General features: G+C 38.6%; 2 protein-coding genes across 2 annotated transcripts; both read left to right on the top strand.

Annotated features, from left to right (window-relative positions):
- The first annotated feature begins 1,699 nt into the window (after positions 1–1,699).
- LOC107612990 (protein DETOXIFICATION 42) lies at positions 1,700–6,248 on the top strand. The gene is made up of 13 exons (XM_016314805.2): positions 1,700–2,425; positions 2,698–2,802; positions 2,899–3,020; positions 3,412–3,818; positions 3,903–4,038; positions 4,135–4,231; positions 4,353–4,453; positions 4,547–4,710; positions 4,844–4,915; positions 5,003–5,119; positions 5,201–5,296; positions 5,390–5,511; positions 5,903–6,248. The coding sequence occupies exons 2-13, from the start codon at positions 2,717–2,719 to the stop codon at positions 5,943–5,945; spliced, it is 1,563 nt and encodes a 520-aa protein (XP_016170291.1). The 5' UTR covers positions 1,700–2,425; positions 2,698–2,716; the 3' UTR covers positions 5,946–6,248.
- A 1,012-nt stretch (positions 6,249–7,260) lies between these two features.
- Positions 7,261–8,964, top strand: LOC107614237 (28S ribosomal S34 protein). The gene is made up of 3 exons (XM_016316463.3): positions 7,261–7,600; positions 7,689–7,731; positions 8,466–8,964. The coding sequence occupies exons 1-3, from the start codon at positions 7,334–7,336 to the stop codon at positions 8,612–8,614; spliced, it is 459 nt and encodes a 152-aa protein (XP_016171949.1). The 5' UTR covers positions 7,261–7,333; the 3' UTR covers positions 8,615–8,964.
- Positions 8,965–15,536: the final 6,572 nt, after the last annotated feature.

Here is a 15,536-nt window from a genome sequence, read left to right on the forward strand (position 1 = left end):
AACCAATTAAAACACAACATACAAGCATATTTAAAAAAAGACGTTTTAGGCGTCTTTATCTGAGTGGCCTCCAAGTTTTAATTGATTAGTGACTTAGGTCTGGTGGTACTAATTAGTGGAGTATTAGTCAGTAGTCACCAAATTAAAGCGTTACACTTTGTGATATATGCATGAAATTATTATCCGGACGGTATGCGTTATGCGTGGTTAGATTCTAGTCCATGTCTTTGGAATCATGATAACCACGCACTTGAACCTTTTCATTTCACTCACACAACATTTTATTTTATTTTAGAGGAAGTATTCGGTCAATAGCTGTACAATGTGTACATAGAGGTTTAGGGATGTTTGATTCAGTATTAGAGATATAACTATTAGTATTATCTTTTTCTATCAATTTAAACTTTTGGGATGAGTAATTTCATGACATGGTATTAGAGCTCTAAATTCAAAAGTTTAAGAGTTCGATCTTTGGTGAACTCCAAAATTCACTCACTTATCCTAAAGGATAAGTGGTTTTATGACATGAGATGTTTATCATTCCTGGTAGCCGAATGATTATTCTGAATAGTATGGATGATGTTCATTTTTTAACTCATAATCCATTATACACATTATACAAATATTTCATTAGCTCCCTAACAGAACTTTTTATTTTATTTTAACTCTCTGAATTTCAATATAATGTATTAATAGTTTTTTGGGGCCAAAAATTCATATTATCGTGAAGATGTCATGACCTTTGCACAATTGCAGTGGCCATGAACTCTTTCTTGAATAGATTTTTATTTCCTATATTAGCAAGTGGACAACTAACCCGTTAAATAAATTATTGCATCATAAACTGGCCACATTAAATCATGTAAAATTATTTCAAAATAAAACAGAAATGGGACCATACAAAAAATGCGATTATGAAATGAAATAATAATATGGCCAGACGGTCGCCTAACGCTTAGCTTAACTTTACTTTGCAATCAAAAGTCATTTTCTATTTAATTAAATTGGTTAATTTACTAATTCATTTAAACAATATTAAAGATTTGATGTCGTCCACTAATTCGTTTAAATAAAGGTTGAAAATTTCACATCGTAACATATTAATTCTTAACCTACTGAAATTGGAGAATATTAGTAAAAAATCTTTTGAAGATCCACTTTCCATTCATTAGGACTATGTTTAATTGGAAAAAAAATATAAAAAGAAAGAAATAAAAAAATAAATTTTATCTTTTTTAGATATATTTAGATTAAAAATAAAAAAATATTAAAAAAAATAAATTTATTTTTATATTATAAAATATATTTTAAAAAAAGGTAACATTAAAAATAGAAAAACATAACAAGTTTTCTATTTTTTTTTTCTAATATTATATTTTAAAAAAATAGTAAATCTCGTTAATTTTTTGTACTATTTAACCTTTTTTTAATTTTTTTTTTCTATTTTTCTCTCAAATAAGATGAAAACTCAGGTACAGTTGATTTCACGTGACATTGATAACTGAAAATCGTTAGATAATTTGACTTATTTGACTAAATTTTTATTTTAACGACTCTCATATATCAACTTCACGTTACCTGAGTTTTCACCCTCAAATAAACATAGGCTAAGAATAATGGAAGCGCATGGACACGTGGCAAGGTGTGGTAAGCATGCAGTGCCGCTTTGAAATTCGTCTATATATCCTCGTATTGACACATAACACAACATTATTCATGGTCGGCGTAATAAGTGAAAAACGCCTCTCTAAATCTATCTGAGTCTTCAAAGTAATAATTATCTGAGTTCCCGGAAGAATCTGTGCCCTGAAAACTGGTGGGACCCCCACGCTATTTCATCTTCCTTCACCATTATTATGATTCCAGATTTGCTACCTCAGAAAATGTTTCCGCCTTTCTCTTCTAATGTCGCACGCATATTGTGTGACATCTGATTTTATATATATATAACATGGGACATATGCATGCATGATGGTGCCTCTGTTCTTGTTCCAGATTTTGTTATCTCCTCTCCCAATAATTGGCTTCAATTTTACGCCTCTGGGATGAGATATATGAATCTATATACATGATTATGGTGATGATCATAATTCGTACAAGAATTCTTTTGGATGGTGACGCTATTTTACATATTTTAAAAGACAAGTGTGTGTGCAAGTTTTAAAGCGTTGGAGTGGAAATCCGAGTGGCACTTTCTTTGTCTTCTTTTTGCAAATTGGATTGATTCTTCACTTTTTCTCCACTCACTCAGCTGCGTTTTCTTTTATCCTTTCTTGGCTCGTGTTTCAAGTTTGGAATCAGTGTATTTCTGTCTCTGATTTTTGTTCTTGAGACAGTTACCAGAAACATTCAGAATTCAGAGTTTGATATCAGCTTTAAGTTTGACTCATTCTGCACTGAACTTACTCATCTCAACGTCACATAGGTACCACTTTCTTTCTTTCTTAACCCCTTTTTTGTTTTGTTCTTTAAAACTTGTGATTCTGTTTTTGTCTTAGAGTAATATCCACCGGGGAATAATATGTGAAATAGCATCTGTTTTGTTGATTGTGATCACTATTCCTTCACATATATTCCATCTTTATGATAAGATTAAATGCATTATTAGATAGTGGAGGTCTATTTGCATTCCTTCAGCTACAAATTCTTATTAATAGTTATTTATTATCTGTTTCGTTGGTTTTCCAAACAACACAGTGATTTTTTGGTAGAGAAAATGGCTGAGAAGCAGAAACCGTCTTCCTCAACATCATCAGGGGATTGGAGGAGAATACCACTTTGCACTTTCTTTAAGGATACCAGGTTTGATTTGATTTCATATAATCCTGTTCCTGTGTTTGATTTTATCTTTTGGGGTGTTGTTGTTTCTGTTAACTTTTGATTTTATTGTTAATGCAGACAAGTTTTCAAATTAGATAGTCTTGGTCGTGAAATATTGTCTATTGCACTGCCTGCAGCAATGGCTTTGACAGCAGACCCCATAGCTTCACTGGTTGACACAGCATTCATAGGCCGAATCGGTATGTTTCCTGTAATGATTAGTAGAAATCATAGTTACATGAATTCACCTACTGTACTTTTCGCATAAATATACTCGAAGAATGCTAGAGGGTAGGTAGAATTTATTGTTTTTTGGCGAGCAGCTAGCCATCAATGTTTAAAAGCGTCGACTAAAAGTATGTTGTTGAATTATTAGACTAAAGGAATTAGATTGATGACTGAAAGCGATGGCCACAAACAATAAATTCTGTTGGTACTTAAACATTTCTCAATATACTTTTCATATAAAATATTTTACATGTCGCGTACTGTGTACTAAACCAGAACTTATTGCGTTCCATGGAACTATGGTAGAAATGAGAATTGGAATATATAAGTTGAATTTCTTATAATGCATTTTGGTTCATGCAGGTGCAGTGGAGCTTGCTGCTGTAGGAGTTTCAATAGCTCTCTTCAATCAAGTGTCAAGGATTGCAATATTCCCCCTTGTCAGTTGCACAACCTCTTTTGTGGCTGAGGAAGACAGCATCACCGGAGCAAGTCCTCCGGTAGATGAAAGCGAAACCATGGAAGCAGGTCCACCCTCTGATGCTGAAACCAAAGAGTTCCTACCCCAGAAAGGTACCATTGTTGGAAGTATTCAGAAACTAGATTTGGCTGGTGAAAGCTTTGACACAGTTGAGGAGGCGCAACAAAAGAAAAGGCATATCCCTTCGGCTTCATCTGCAATATTTATCGGCGGCATCCTTGGCCTCATCCAGGCAGTACTACTTATATCTGCAGCAAAACCTTTATTGAACTTCATGGGAGTAGCTTCTGTAAGAACTTTTATGTTACTTTAAAGCTTCAGCAATTTAAACCAGAAGAGGATGATTGCTTAATAATACAGGATATTTGTTCAGGACTCTCCTATGCTACACCCTGCGCAACGGTACCTGACACTGCGGTCCCTTGGTGCTCCTGCGGTTCTTCTTTCGTTGGCGATGCAGGGAGTCTTCAGAGGATTTAAGGACACTAGAACTCCTCTATATGCTACTGGTATTCCTTGACATACTAGAATTTATGTTGATTTAGTAGTGTCACAGTATCCTGCTATCATCTGATTCTAATTACTCTTTCTTTGATGTAATCTAGTGGCTGGAGATGTTACCAATATAGCATTAGATCCTTTATTCATGTTTGTATTTCGCTTAGGCGTCAGCGGTGCAGCCATTGCCCATGTTATATCTCAGTATGTTTTGTGTTTGTTTTCAATTTCCTTTCTGTTATTACACACTCTTGATTAAGTATAGTTGACCCTGCAAACTATTCTATGCCAAAATTTCATATTTTAAACTTAACTGTTAATGCAGGTACCTTATTTCAGTTATACTTCTATGGAGGTTGATGGAACAAGTTGATCTTATTCCTCCAAGCATCAAGCATTTGAGATTTGACCGATTTCTTAGAAATGGTGAGAATATAATCTTCTTCACCAAATATTAAGATTCTATCATTTAGACCACAATTAAAATTGCTCTTTCTCTTTTTCATTCTTGTCATATAGGTTTCCTATTGTTAATGAGAGTCATTGCTGTAACATTCTGTGTGACACTGGCCGCGTCTTTAGCTGCGCGCCACGGATCAACATCCATGGCAGCTTTTCAAGTGTGCCTACAGATTTGGCTGGCAGTGTCTCTTCTGGCTGATGGTCTGGCTGTTGCTGGGCAGGTTAGATACATACTCGTTCGACTTCAGTGCGAAACAATTAATTTAGATTTTAGAAATAGAAGGGAAAAGGCGATTTCTATGGTTGTCTGTGTTTCTGTTTGTTCATAACTTGCAAATTATGATGTTTGTTTAGGCTATTCTTGCGGGTGCATTTGCTAATAAGGACTATGAGAAGGCCACAACAACTGCTTCGCGAGTATTGCAGGTTCTTTCCAATGTTTGACAAGAATTCCAGCGACTAGTCTTTCTTCTAGAATAAGCAAAACTTTAAACATAACAAGTTTTTCTGCAGATGGGATTGGTTCTAGGTGTGGGACTTGCATTTATTCTTGGAACAGGATTGCACTTTGGAGCTAAGCTGTTTACTGAAGATGTTAAAGTCCTCCATCTCATTAGAATGGGGATACCGGTAATTTTATTCCTTGTTCAATCATTAAAGCAGTTCTATGGTGTTAAAAGTCCTCTAAATTGATGTTACTTGTTTTTCCAGTTTGTAGCATTAACACAACCCCTGAACTCATTGGCATTTGTATTTGATGGTGTCAACTTTGGAGCATCTGATTTCGCATATTCAGCCTTCTCTATGGTGGGTTTTTCTTCCATGTTTTTGGGTCAATATATAAGAAACAAGCAGGAAAAGTTACTTCATTTATGATATATTGCATTTCTTGATTCTCAGATTGTGGTGGCCATCATTAGCATAGTATGTTTACTTATCATGTCATCTGCTGGTGGTTTCATTGGAATATGGATTGCTTTGACAATTTATATGTCTCTTAGGGCCTTTGCTGGCTTCTTGAGGTAACGTTTCAACCCCACTATATACTTCTCTGTTCTATCTACTTAAACATGACAATGATTCATTAATCCAACTACTTTCTAATGTATCATTGTGTTTTGTTGTTTGAAAAGACAGATAATGAAAACCCAATTTAATTTTGATGTACTGGTTCAATGTAAAGTAGTTTTACACGTGCATCCAATTACATAACACCATATCAGTAAAAATAGACCACATGAATGGTTATCCAAAAGAAGTGATGTGATTGCACGACTGTGTAAAACGCGTTACAGCATCAAAATTAAACTCTCCAAACTAAAAGCTTCCTTTTTTTCTCATGTTTTCTTTTCTTTTCACCTAATTGAAATTTTCACTTTCAATCAATGAAGTAATTAAGATCATATGATGCAGGATTGGAACAGGATCAGGACCTTGGGAATTCCTATGGAGATGAATGCAATCATGTTTGAGTGGTGTTATTGATATACATTCAAGTGTACAGACCAAAGAAGGAAGATTCCAACTGTAATCTTAGTCTTGTATGTAGAGAGAGAGTTTTGAAATCAAGAATAGCATCGAGATTTTTGTATTTAACCATGCTGTCCATGCAGCAAGGTTAGTTTATGAAAGTGTGGATGACACTGAAAGTTTGCATGAAACATGTAGATGATGCGGAATTCTTGTTTTCTTCAGATTTGAACCTTAGAAAGTAGAAACTATCATGTTTATAGTGGGTTCCAATATTGTTTTTTTCTTATATCATTAGTTGACATTTTATTATTTTATTTTTTTATAACATTTTCTCATTTAAAACTATGATTTAGAAAAAAGTAGTAGTTAAATTTATCAGTATAATGTGAATTAATTGGCAATGCAGAATAATTATGCAAAAAACATATTTGATTTCTGCTAAACTTACTAGAAACAAAGAACTGATATACCAAATATTGAATTAGATTAGTGAATTTTAGAGATTTACTAAAAGTAAGTTAAATTATCATAATCATAAAATATCCAAAATATAGATAAGTCATCTTTTAATTAATATTTGAGTTGATTACTTGTCTACTTGATTTGATTCATGTAAACTAGTTAGTTATATAAGTTATATGCAAACTTCTCTTTGATATTTTTTAGAAAACACTTAAAAATGAATTAAATAATATATATAAATATACATAAATATATAATAATTTTAGGGTTCATCCAAAATCAAATTCTTAACCTTTCGGATCTAGAGTTCTAATACCATGTCATGATACAACTCATCCCAGAAACTTACGTTGATAGAGAAACTCTAATACTCCATATATCTCCATTGTACGGTACAAATATTCCATTGGCTCCCCACTTTTTCATATAATAATTATTTTTTGTAATATTTTTATATTTCTTTACTTTTAAACTCAAATTGGTACATCAATATTTGATCAAATTTTTTTTTGGAAATCAGTCGGTTTATTTTTTTTGTTATCTCAAAATACATTTTTATTAATTTTCTTTTATTTTTTATTTTTACCGAAGATATGGAGACTCGAACCCACAACCTCTTAATTGAGTATGGAGGGACTATGCTATTTGAGCTATTGCTTCTTGGCTTATTAATTTTCTTTTAATAGTCTAAATATTTATTAATTTAAATAAACTTAAGCGGTCAAGCCTAGTAAAGCTACTATCTATAAATAAAAAGATAATGCGTATTTTACAGTGTAAATAACTTTTTTTATTTACTAATAAATAATAAATAATAATAACAAACGATACTATTACTATTTTTTGGGGGAAAAATGGGAACTTTCGCCGCCAGCTTGAAACAGAGGAAGCAGTGAACAGAAAACACCAATGGCGATGGCGTTGGGTACCAAGCTCGAAACTTTTCGAAGCTATTCCTTACTCAGCTTCATCAGAACCCTAAGCACTTCTCCTTCGACTTCTGCTTCTGTCTCTTCCTCTGCAGCTTCTCAGAGCCCTAAGAAATCAAAGCGAAGAAAGAAGAAGAACTTGTTCGAGGTCGCTCAGTTCCTACCTAATTGGGGAATCGGGTACCACATGGCCAAGAGTCACTGGAAAGAAGTTTCTTATGAAATCACCAAAATTAATCTCTACAAGGTTCCTCCATTTTTCTCAATCTTAATCATTTCATCGTCTTATTTGAAATTCGCGATCAAACTCAAATCCCTCTTTTTTTTGGTGGCAGGATGGAAGACATGGCAAGGCATGGGGAATTGCTTATAAAAATGGTTAGTCTCGTAACTCTTATTATCAAAGTTTTGATTTTTTTTTTTAAAAAAAAATCTGTTTTGCATTTTTAGTAGAAGTGCTTTATTAAGAAGTTGTGGATTTGCAATTAGTTTTGTTTGTTGAAGGCAGTGATTACTATGCTGAATTTTTATTTTTCAATTGGAGTGTTATATATGAATTTGGCTTGGTAATCATTTAGGGTAATGTATATTATAATCTCTTTGCAAGGGATCCATATCTGAAGAGTCTGCATAATCAATAAAAAATGTTGATAAGTGAAAAGTGTTTGAGCATATTGTTGATGCACTTTTCTCTTGTTGTAACATAATCTTATGGTGTGGTTGGAAGGGGTTTAGGGGAGTGAATGTGATTAAAAAGCTGAAATACTGAATCAGGAAGCTGGAATGTGCTATGTATGGTTTTGATGTGCTTCTTGGTTGAATTTTTAGTTTATTGGAATATCTAGTTGAATGCTTTTGTTCTTCTTACTGGCTGAACTTTCTCTAATTGTCTGATTCATATTGTATCATGTCCAATAATGTCGAATTTTATGATCCAAGTCTCCTAAGTTATGCTAATATGATTATGTGTTAGAACTTAGAAGCCTTGCTCAATAAATTCTTTAAGCCATTTGCAAATTACAACAAGCCTATTATATGCGGCATTACATGAACAGCAAAGATCGTTTGTACTTGTTGTCTGGCTGGCTCTGATATCATAGAAATTATCGCAGGCTTGCCAGCCGATGCTCCCAAGAAAATTAGTGGCGTTCACAAGCGCTGTTGGAGGTACCTCCCGAATATAGTAAAAGCCTCGGAAAGCTCACAAAACCTGGCGACCTCAACAGACAATGACCAAAAAGTTGAACCCCAAGCAATTTGATGCATTTCTTCAAGTGAGTTGGGATTTAGGGTTATTGAACTGGGTTTCAGTTCATTTGGCATAGTTATTTTGACTATAGTAGCATTTTTTATTCGGCTGGGAAATATATTTCTGCAGTCAGTCATGTAAGGTTCTTGTGCTTCTTTTTTCTTGAATCCTCAATTGAAAGACCTCGAGACCATAAAATATGTGCTTTGAGAGAGAGAGCAAGCTAGTATAATTCATCTTGTTCTTGTGCTTGTGTTCAGCCTTATGCATTAGGAATTTTGATCTTCACTTTTACCATATTCTGATTATTTTCAGTTGAGAACTATGAAGTTAATCTATAATGACTATTCAGAAAAGAAAAATGTTCACAGTTCCTTGCTTGATTTGATGCAAGGAATTCGATGCAAATCTTTACCTATATTTTATATTCTATATAGCATCTACGTATTCAGCAGATTAGACTGTTGGATGCTGTTATTATTTGTATCCTTTAGATGATGTTCATTTTAAAAGTTAAGTGTATATATGATGTTAAGTTACATTACTTAAACAAATAATTAATTTTAACCAACAACAATAGTAGATGTGATGGTAGATAGTGGTAAACGACATATGAATGATGATATTGGAGGCTCTCGGGGATTATAAATAGTTGATGGAAAAAAATAAGAGGAAAAAGTAGTATAAAAAGGTGAAATAAATAAGAAGGCAAATTACGATAGAATAAAACTAAGGATAATTTACATTGATCAAGACTAAAATTTTGTAAAAGCGCTGAATAAAAATTGGTTATATGTTTATCCTAAATAAATTTATATAAATTGAATTAGGCAAATTTAATTTTTTTTTTTGGTGACTAAATAGAAAAGAAAGAAAAAAAAAGAGACAAAACCAAATTAATTGGCTAGGGTCATATCTAAATCTATTAGATGTTGAAGCTCACTCCATGGTCATATCTAAATTTGATTTAAGCATTATTCATACCCTGGCCCAATAAATAGGGCCCAGGATCCAAGCAAAGAAGCCCAACCCAAAGGGTTGGCCCTCCCCCAGTACCAGCCTTCATCCCCAGAAGTCGGTACTGAACACGACCTGCTCCAAAGAAGTCGGATACGAGGACTAGCTGGCAGATAACACTCATTCGAATGAGTAACTGCCCCTGGAAACTCTCTAACCACTTCATAAGGCCATATCTTAACCTCCCTAAGATATGGGAGCGGTTATCCGCCTAAAAAGGTGGCACTACTTCAGCGGTGGTTATTGGTTCACCACTATAAATACACTGACACCATTCAAGTATCTCTAAGTTCCAATACTCTCTAACCTGCTCACACTCTTGCTAACTTAGGCATCGGAGTGTCTTTGCAGGTACCACCCCCCATTCTTTCTCACGTACAAGTCGGACGGAGGAACACCGAGTACCAGGTCCACTCGAAAGCCACCTCCTTCATACGTTTGGGCCAACCAACGCCATCCGGCCCATTAATCTCCGGTTACCCACCGTAACATTGGCGCCGTTGCCGGGGACCCGAGAGATCAACCAGTGATGGCGGATAGATCTCCTGAAGAGGGTCATGTGGAGACAGATTCTGAACAAGAGAATCTAAACACTGGAAACAATGAGGCAGACCAGACCCTTCACCAGGAAGCCAATGATCAACACAGGGAAGGCACCTCCGGAATCAAAAACCCGAAGGTGAATTCCTCGGAGGGGCGCGAATCAGAAAAAGAAGGACCATCCCACGCAATTGAGCTTATGGGATTAATCCACAGTCGCCTCGAGCAGCTAGAACAGGAACGGGAACGACAAAAGGAAACCGAAAAAAACCTAAAAGAGGAGATGGAGCGACGAAAAGAGTTAGAAAGAAAACTCTTAAAGTTAGAATCCTCCCTCAAAGGTCAGAACTCCCACGACGGGAGAGAAGATTCGCCCTTAGGGGAGAAAGATCCTTTTAGCGAGGACATAATGAGGGCAAAAGTTCCGAGAAACTTTAGAAGCTCCGATATGGACCTCTACGACGGAACCACTGATCCAAAGCATCATCTGAGCAACTTTAAAAGTCGGATGTATCTGGCTGACGCTTCTGACGCTACGCGATGCAAAGGTTTTCCGACAACCTTGTCAAAAGCAGCGATGAAGTGGTTCGACAGCCTCCCTCCGAGGTCAATTACCAGTTTTGAAGACCTCTCAAGAAAGTTCTTGATGAGGTTCTCCATCCAGAAAGACAAAGTAAAACATGCACCAAGTCTCCTGGGAATAAAACAGGAGGTCGGAGAGTCCTTACGGGCCTATATGGAAAGGTTCAACAAAGCATGTTTGGAGATTCAAGACCTGCCCACCGAAGCAGTCATCATGGGGCTAGTCAATGGTCTTAGAGAAGGTCCCTTCTCACAGTCCATATCAAAAAGACATCCCGCCTCTTTAAGTGATGTACAGGAAAGAGCTGAAAAGTACATCAATATGGAAGAAAACGCTAGGCTAAGAGACCCGAGTTTGCGACCAGGTCACCCTCCCTCAACGAAAGAGAGGGAGAGGGAAGCTAAGAAGAAGGAAGAACTCGGCCTCGATAGGCCAAGAAAATATCACTCTTATACTCCCCTGAAAGTTCCTGTAGTGGACGTATACAGAGAAATTTGCAATACCGAAAGGCTGCCTCCTCCCAGACCCATTAAAAATAAAAGAGGGGGGAGCCGCGGTGATTACTGTGAGTACCATAAGATATATGGACACTCCACAAACGACTATTACGACCTTAAAAATGTGATAGAAAAACTGGCCAGAGAAGGTCGGCTTGACAGATATCTCATAGAAAGGTCGGACAGTCATGGAAAAAGAAAGCGAGATAATATGGATAGAAGAGACCCACCACCACAAACTCCGGAGAGACATATCCATATGATCTCAGGAGGGTTTGCGGGAGGGGGACTCACAAAATCCTCTCGTAAAAGACATCTCAAGAGAGTTTACCAGGTCGAAGAGGGGTCCTCCGACCTTCCAACCATTTCATTCACAAAGGAAGAGGGGCGTGGAGTAATCCCTGGGCACGACGACCCAGTGGTAATTACCATGATCTTGGCAAATGCCCATCTACACAGAACACTAGTAGACCAAGGAAGCTCAGCGGACATCCTCTTTAAGCCCGCTTTCGACAAACTAGGTTTAGATGAGAAAGAATTAAGAGCCTACCCCGACACCTTGTACGGATTAGGTGACACGCCAATAAAGCCACTAGGATTTTTGCCCCTCCACACCACCTTTGGAAAGGGGGAGAAATCAAAGACTCTGAGTATAGACTTCATAGTCATCGACGTGGGGTCGGCCTATAATGCTTTAATCGGTAGAGCTACCCTTAATCGACTCGGAGCGGTGGTATCGACGCCCCATCTCTGCATGAAATTCCCGACCTCAGCGGGGATAGCAACGGTGAGGGGAGATCAGAAGCTGGCAAGAAAATGCTACAATGAAAGCCTAAACCTGAGAGGAAAAGGCAAAGAAGTTCACACAATAGAGCTCGGTGGAGCAAGGATTAAAGAAGAGCTGCGACCCCAGCCCGGGGGAAAAACCGAGGAGATTCAGGTCGGCGAAGAGGAAGGAAAAAACACTCACATAGGAGCCAACCTAGGGGAAACCCTAAGACAATGGTTGACTAAGCTCCTAAGAGATAATTCTGATCTCTTCGCCTGGAAGGCCTCCGACATGCCTGGGATAGATCCCGAGCTCATGTCCCACAAGCTTTCGGTCTACTCGGGATCTCGACCTGTACAACAACGAAGACGCAAGCTCGGCCCAGAGCGAGCTCTAATAGTAGAGGAGCAAGTACAAGCGCTCCTAGAAGCCGGTTTCATCAGAGAAGTCAAGTATCCAACATGGCTAGCCAATGTAGTGCTAGTCAAAAAACAAAATGGTAAATGGAGAATGTGCGTCGACTATACCGACTTAAATAAGGCATGTCCCAAGGACCCTTATCCACTACCAAGCATTGACGCCCTAGTAGACTCTAGCTCGGGGTATCAATACTTGTCGTTCATGGACGCCTACTCAGGGTATAACCAAATCCCGATGTATGAACCAGACCAGGAAAAAACATCATTCATCACGCCCAGAGCTAACTTTTGCTACGTGGTCATGCCATTTGGATTGAAAAATGCAGGGGCCACATATCAGAGGCTGATGAATAAGGTGTTTGCCCCTCACCTAGGGAGCTTAATGGAAGTGTACGTCGACGATATGCTGGTAAAGACCAAGAAAGAAGTCGACCTCTTGTCTGACCTTTCACAAATCTTCGACACCATAAGGTTGCACGGGATGAGACTAAATCCTGCAAAGTGCGCCTTCGCGGTGGAGGCAGGAAAATTTCTAGGATTCATGCTAACACAAAGAGGGATCGAAGCCAATCCCGACAAGTGTAGAGCTATCCTAGAAATGAAAAGCCCGACTTGTTTGAGAGAGGTCCAACAGCTGAATGGCCGACTAGCAGCTCTCTCCAGATTTTTGGCAGGATCAGCACTAAGATCCCTTCCACTGTTCTCCCTATTGAGAAAGGGACACCAATTTGAATGGACTCCCGAATGCGAGGAGGCGTTCCAGGAGTTCAAAAAGTTTTTGAGCCAACCTCCTATTTTGACCCGACCTGTAGCCGGAAAAGACCTCGTCCTATACCTATCCGTGGCAGACAAGGCTGTCTCAGCAGCCTTGATAAGAGAAGACGAGGACGGTCAACACCCAATCTATTTCATCAGTAAAGTTCTACAGGGCCCTGAGCTAAGATATCACAAATTAGAGAAGTTTGCCTACTCCTTAGTGATAGTCTCTCGAAGGCTACGGCCTTACTTTCAAGCTCACACAATAAGAGTCCGCACGAACCAACCCATGAAGCAAATCCTCCAAAAGACGGATGTTGCAGGAAGAATGGTTCAATGGGCAATAGAGCTCTCCGAGTTCGACTTGAAGTACGAAACTCGGACGGCGATTAAAGCCCAGTGCCTCGCCGACTTCATTGCAGAATATGCAGGGGATCAAGAGGATAAACCAACTACATGGGAACTCTACGTAGATGGATCCTCCAATAAAACAGGAAGCGGCGCAGGCATAATATTGGTAGATGAAAGGGGAACCCAGATAGAGGTCTCCCTCAAGTTTGAATTCCCAGCTTCAAATAATCAGGCAGAATATGAAGCCTTGATTGCAGGATTGAAGCTGGCAGAAGAAGTCGGTGCTACAAAGGTAATGGTATACAGTGACTCTCAAGTGGTGACCTCCCAAATAAGTGGAGAATATCAGGCAAAAGACCCAAATATGAAGAGATACTTGGAAAAAACTCTGGAGCACCTTGGGCGTTTTGCAGAAACCGAGGTCACGCACATAACTCGGGACCTAAATAGCAGAGCAGACGCCCTATCCAAGTTAGCAAGTACCAAGCCAGGAGGAAATAACAGAAGCCTGATCCAAGAAACTCTCCAGGAACCTTCAGTGGTAAAAATGGAAAACAAACAAGAAGTCTTTGAAGTGGTCGGATTAAACCTCGGATGGATGAACCCCTTGGTCGAATACCTGAAATTCGACATCCTCCCCAAGGAGGAAAAGGAGGCCAAGAAAATCCGAAGGGAAGCACAACACTATACCTTGGTGAAAAATATTCTCTATAGAAGGGGGATATCAACACCATTGTTAAAGTGTGTACCGACCTCAAGAGCCACCGAGGTATTAGAGGAGGTACATAGTGGAATCTGCGGGAACCATCTCGGAGCAAGGTCATTAGCCAGAAAGGTGATCCGGGCTGGATTCTACTGGCCAACCTTGCAGAAAGATGCCACAGACTTTGTGAAAAAATGCCAAACGTGTCAAATGCATGCAAATTTCCACGTGGCCCCCCCAGAGGAGCTCATCAGTATCACCTCCCCATGGCCCTTTGCAAAATGGGGAATGGATTTGTTAGGTCCTTTTCCCCAGGCGCCAGGACAAGTCAAATACCTAATAGTGGGAATAGATTATTTCACAAAGTGGATAGAAGCAGAACCACTGGCCACCATCACTGCACAAAAAAGTCGGAGGTTCCTCTACAAAAATATAATCACAAGGTATGGGATACCTTATTCCATTACCACAGATAACGGAACCCAATTCACCGACTCCACCTTTAGAAGCCTAGTAGCCAGTATGAACATCAAACACCAGTTCACCTCAGTGGAACACCCACAAGCCAATGGGCAAGCCGAAGCAGCCAACAAAGTCATACTGGCAGGGCTGAAGAAAAGATTACAAGATGCGAAAGGAGCTTGGGCTGAAGAGCTCCAACAAGTACTATGGGCTTACAGAACAACCCCCCAATCCGCCACTGGAGAAACACCCTTCCGACTAGTTTATGGCGTAGAAGCCATGATCCCAATAGAGGTCAATGAGCAAAGCCCAAGAGTGATTTTCCACGACGAGATCGGGAATATACAGGGGCACAAAGAGGAGCTCGACTTGCTCCCCGAAATCCGAGAAGAAGCCCAGATAAGAGAAGCAGCGTTGAAGCAAAGGATGACCGCGAGATACAACAAAAAAGTCATTCGAAGGAGTTTCACCCCAGATGACTTGGTCCTAATCAGAAACGATATTGGAGTCAACAAATCAGGGGAAGGAAAGCTCGCTGCTAATTGGAAAGGACCATACAAGATCAACGAGGTCTTAGGAAAGGGCTATTATAGGGTAACCGACTTCGACGGCAACGAGTTACCAAGATCATGGCATGCTTGTAATATGAAAAGGTACTACAGCTAAAAGCGAACCCTACTCCCTGATGTACTCTTTTCCCAATTTCATGATTTTTTTCCAAAATCAAAGGGTTTTTTCTGAAAAGGGTTTTTAACGAGGCATCATAGTAGGGGCTAAGGGAAAATAAATTATCAAAAGCCCTTAGTAGCAATAAGGTACCTCCTCAATTAATAAAGA

The sequence above is a fragment of the Arachis ipaensis genome, chromosome B8 (genome assembly GCF_059453495.1).
Source record: "Arachis ipaensis isolate K30076 ecotype BB chromosome B8, ASM5945349v1, whole genome shotgun sequence".
In the NCBI taxonomy this organism is placed as follows: Eukaryota; Viridiplantae; Streptophyta; class Magnoliopsida; order Fabales; family Fabaceae; genus Arachis; species Arachis ipaensis.

What these genes read in the sequence shown, in the direction of transcription:
- LOC107612990 (XM_016314805.2), top strand. Translation starts at nt 2,717, where the DNA reads ATGGCTGAGAAGCAGAAACCGTCTTCCTCAACATCATCAGGGGATTGG. An exon ending in AGCATTCATAGGCCGAATCG is followed by an intron (nt 3,021 to 3,411) that starts GTATGTTTCCTG and finishes TGGTTCATGCAG; the next exon opens with GTGCAGTGGAGCTTGCTGCT. An exon ending in CATATTCAGCCTTCTCTATG is followed by an intron (nt 5,297 to 5,389) that starts GTGGGTTTTTCT and finishes CTTGATTCTCAG; the next exon opens with ATTGTGGTGGCCATCATTAG.
- LOC107614237 (XM_016316463.3), top strand. Translation starts at nt 7,334, where the DNA reads ATGGCGATGGCGTTGGGTACCAAGCTCGAAACTTTTCGAAGCTATTCC. An exon ending in CCAAAATTAATCTCTACAAG is followed by an intron (nt 7,601 to 7,688) that starts GTTCCTCCATTT and finishes TTTTGGTGGCAG; the next exon opens with GATGGAAGACATGGCAAGGC. An exon ending in GGGAATTGCTTATAAAAATG is followed by an intron (nt 7,732 to 8,465) that starts GTTAGTCTCGTA and finishes AAATTATCGCAG; the next exon opens with GCTTGCCAGCCGATGCTCCC.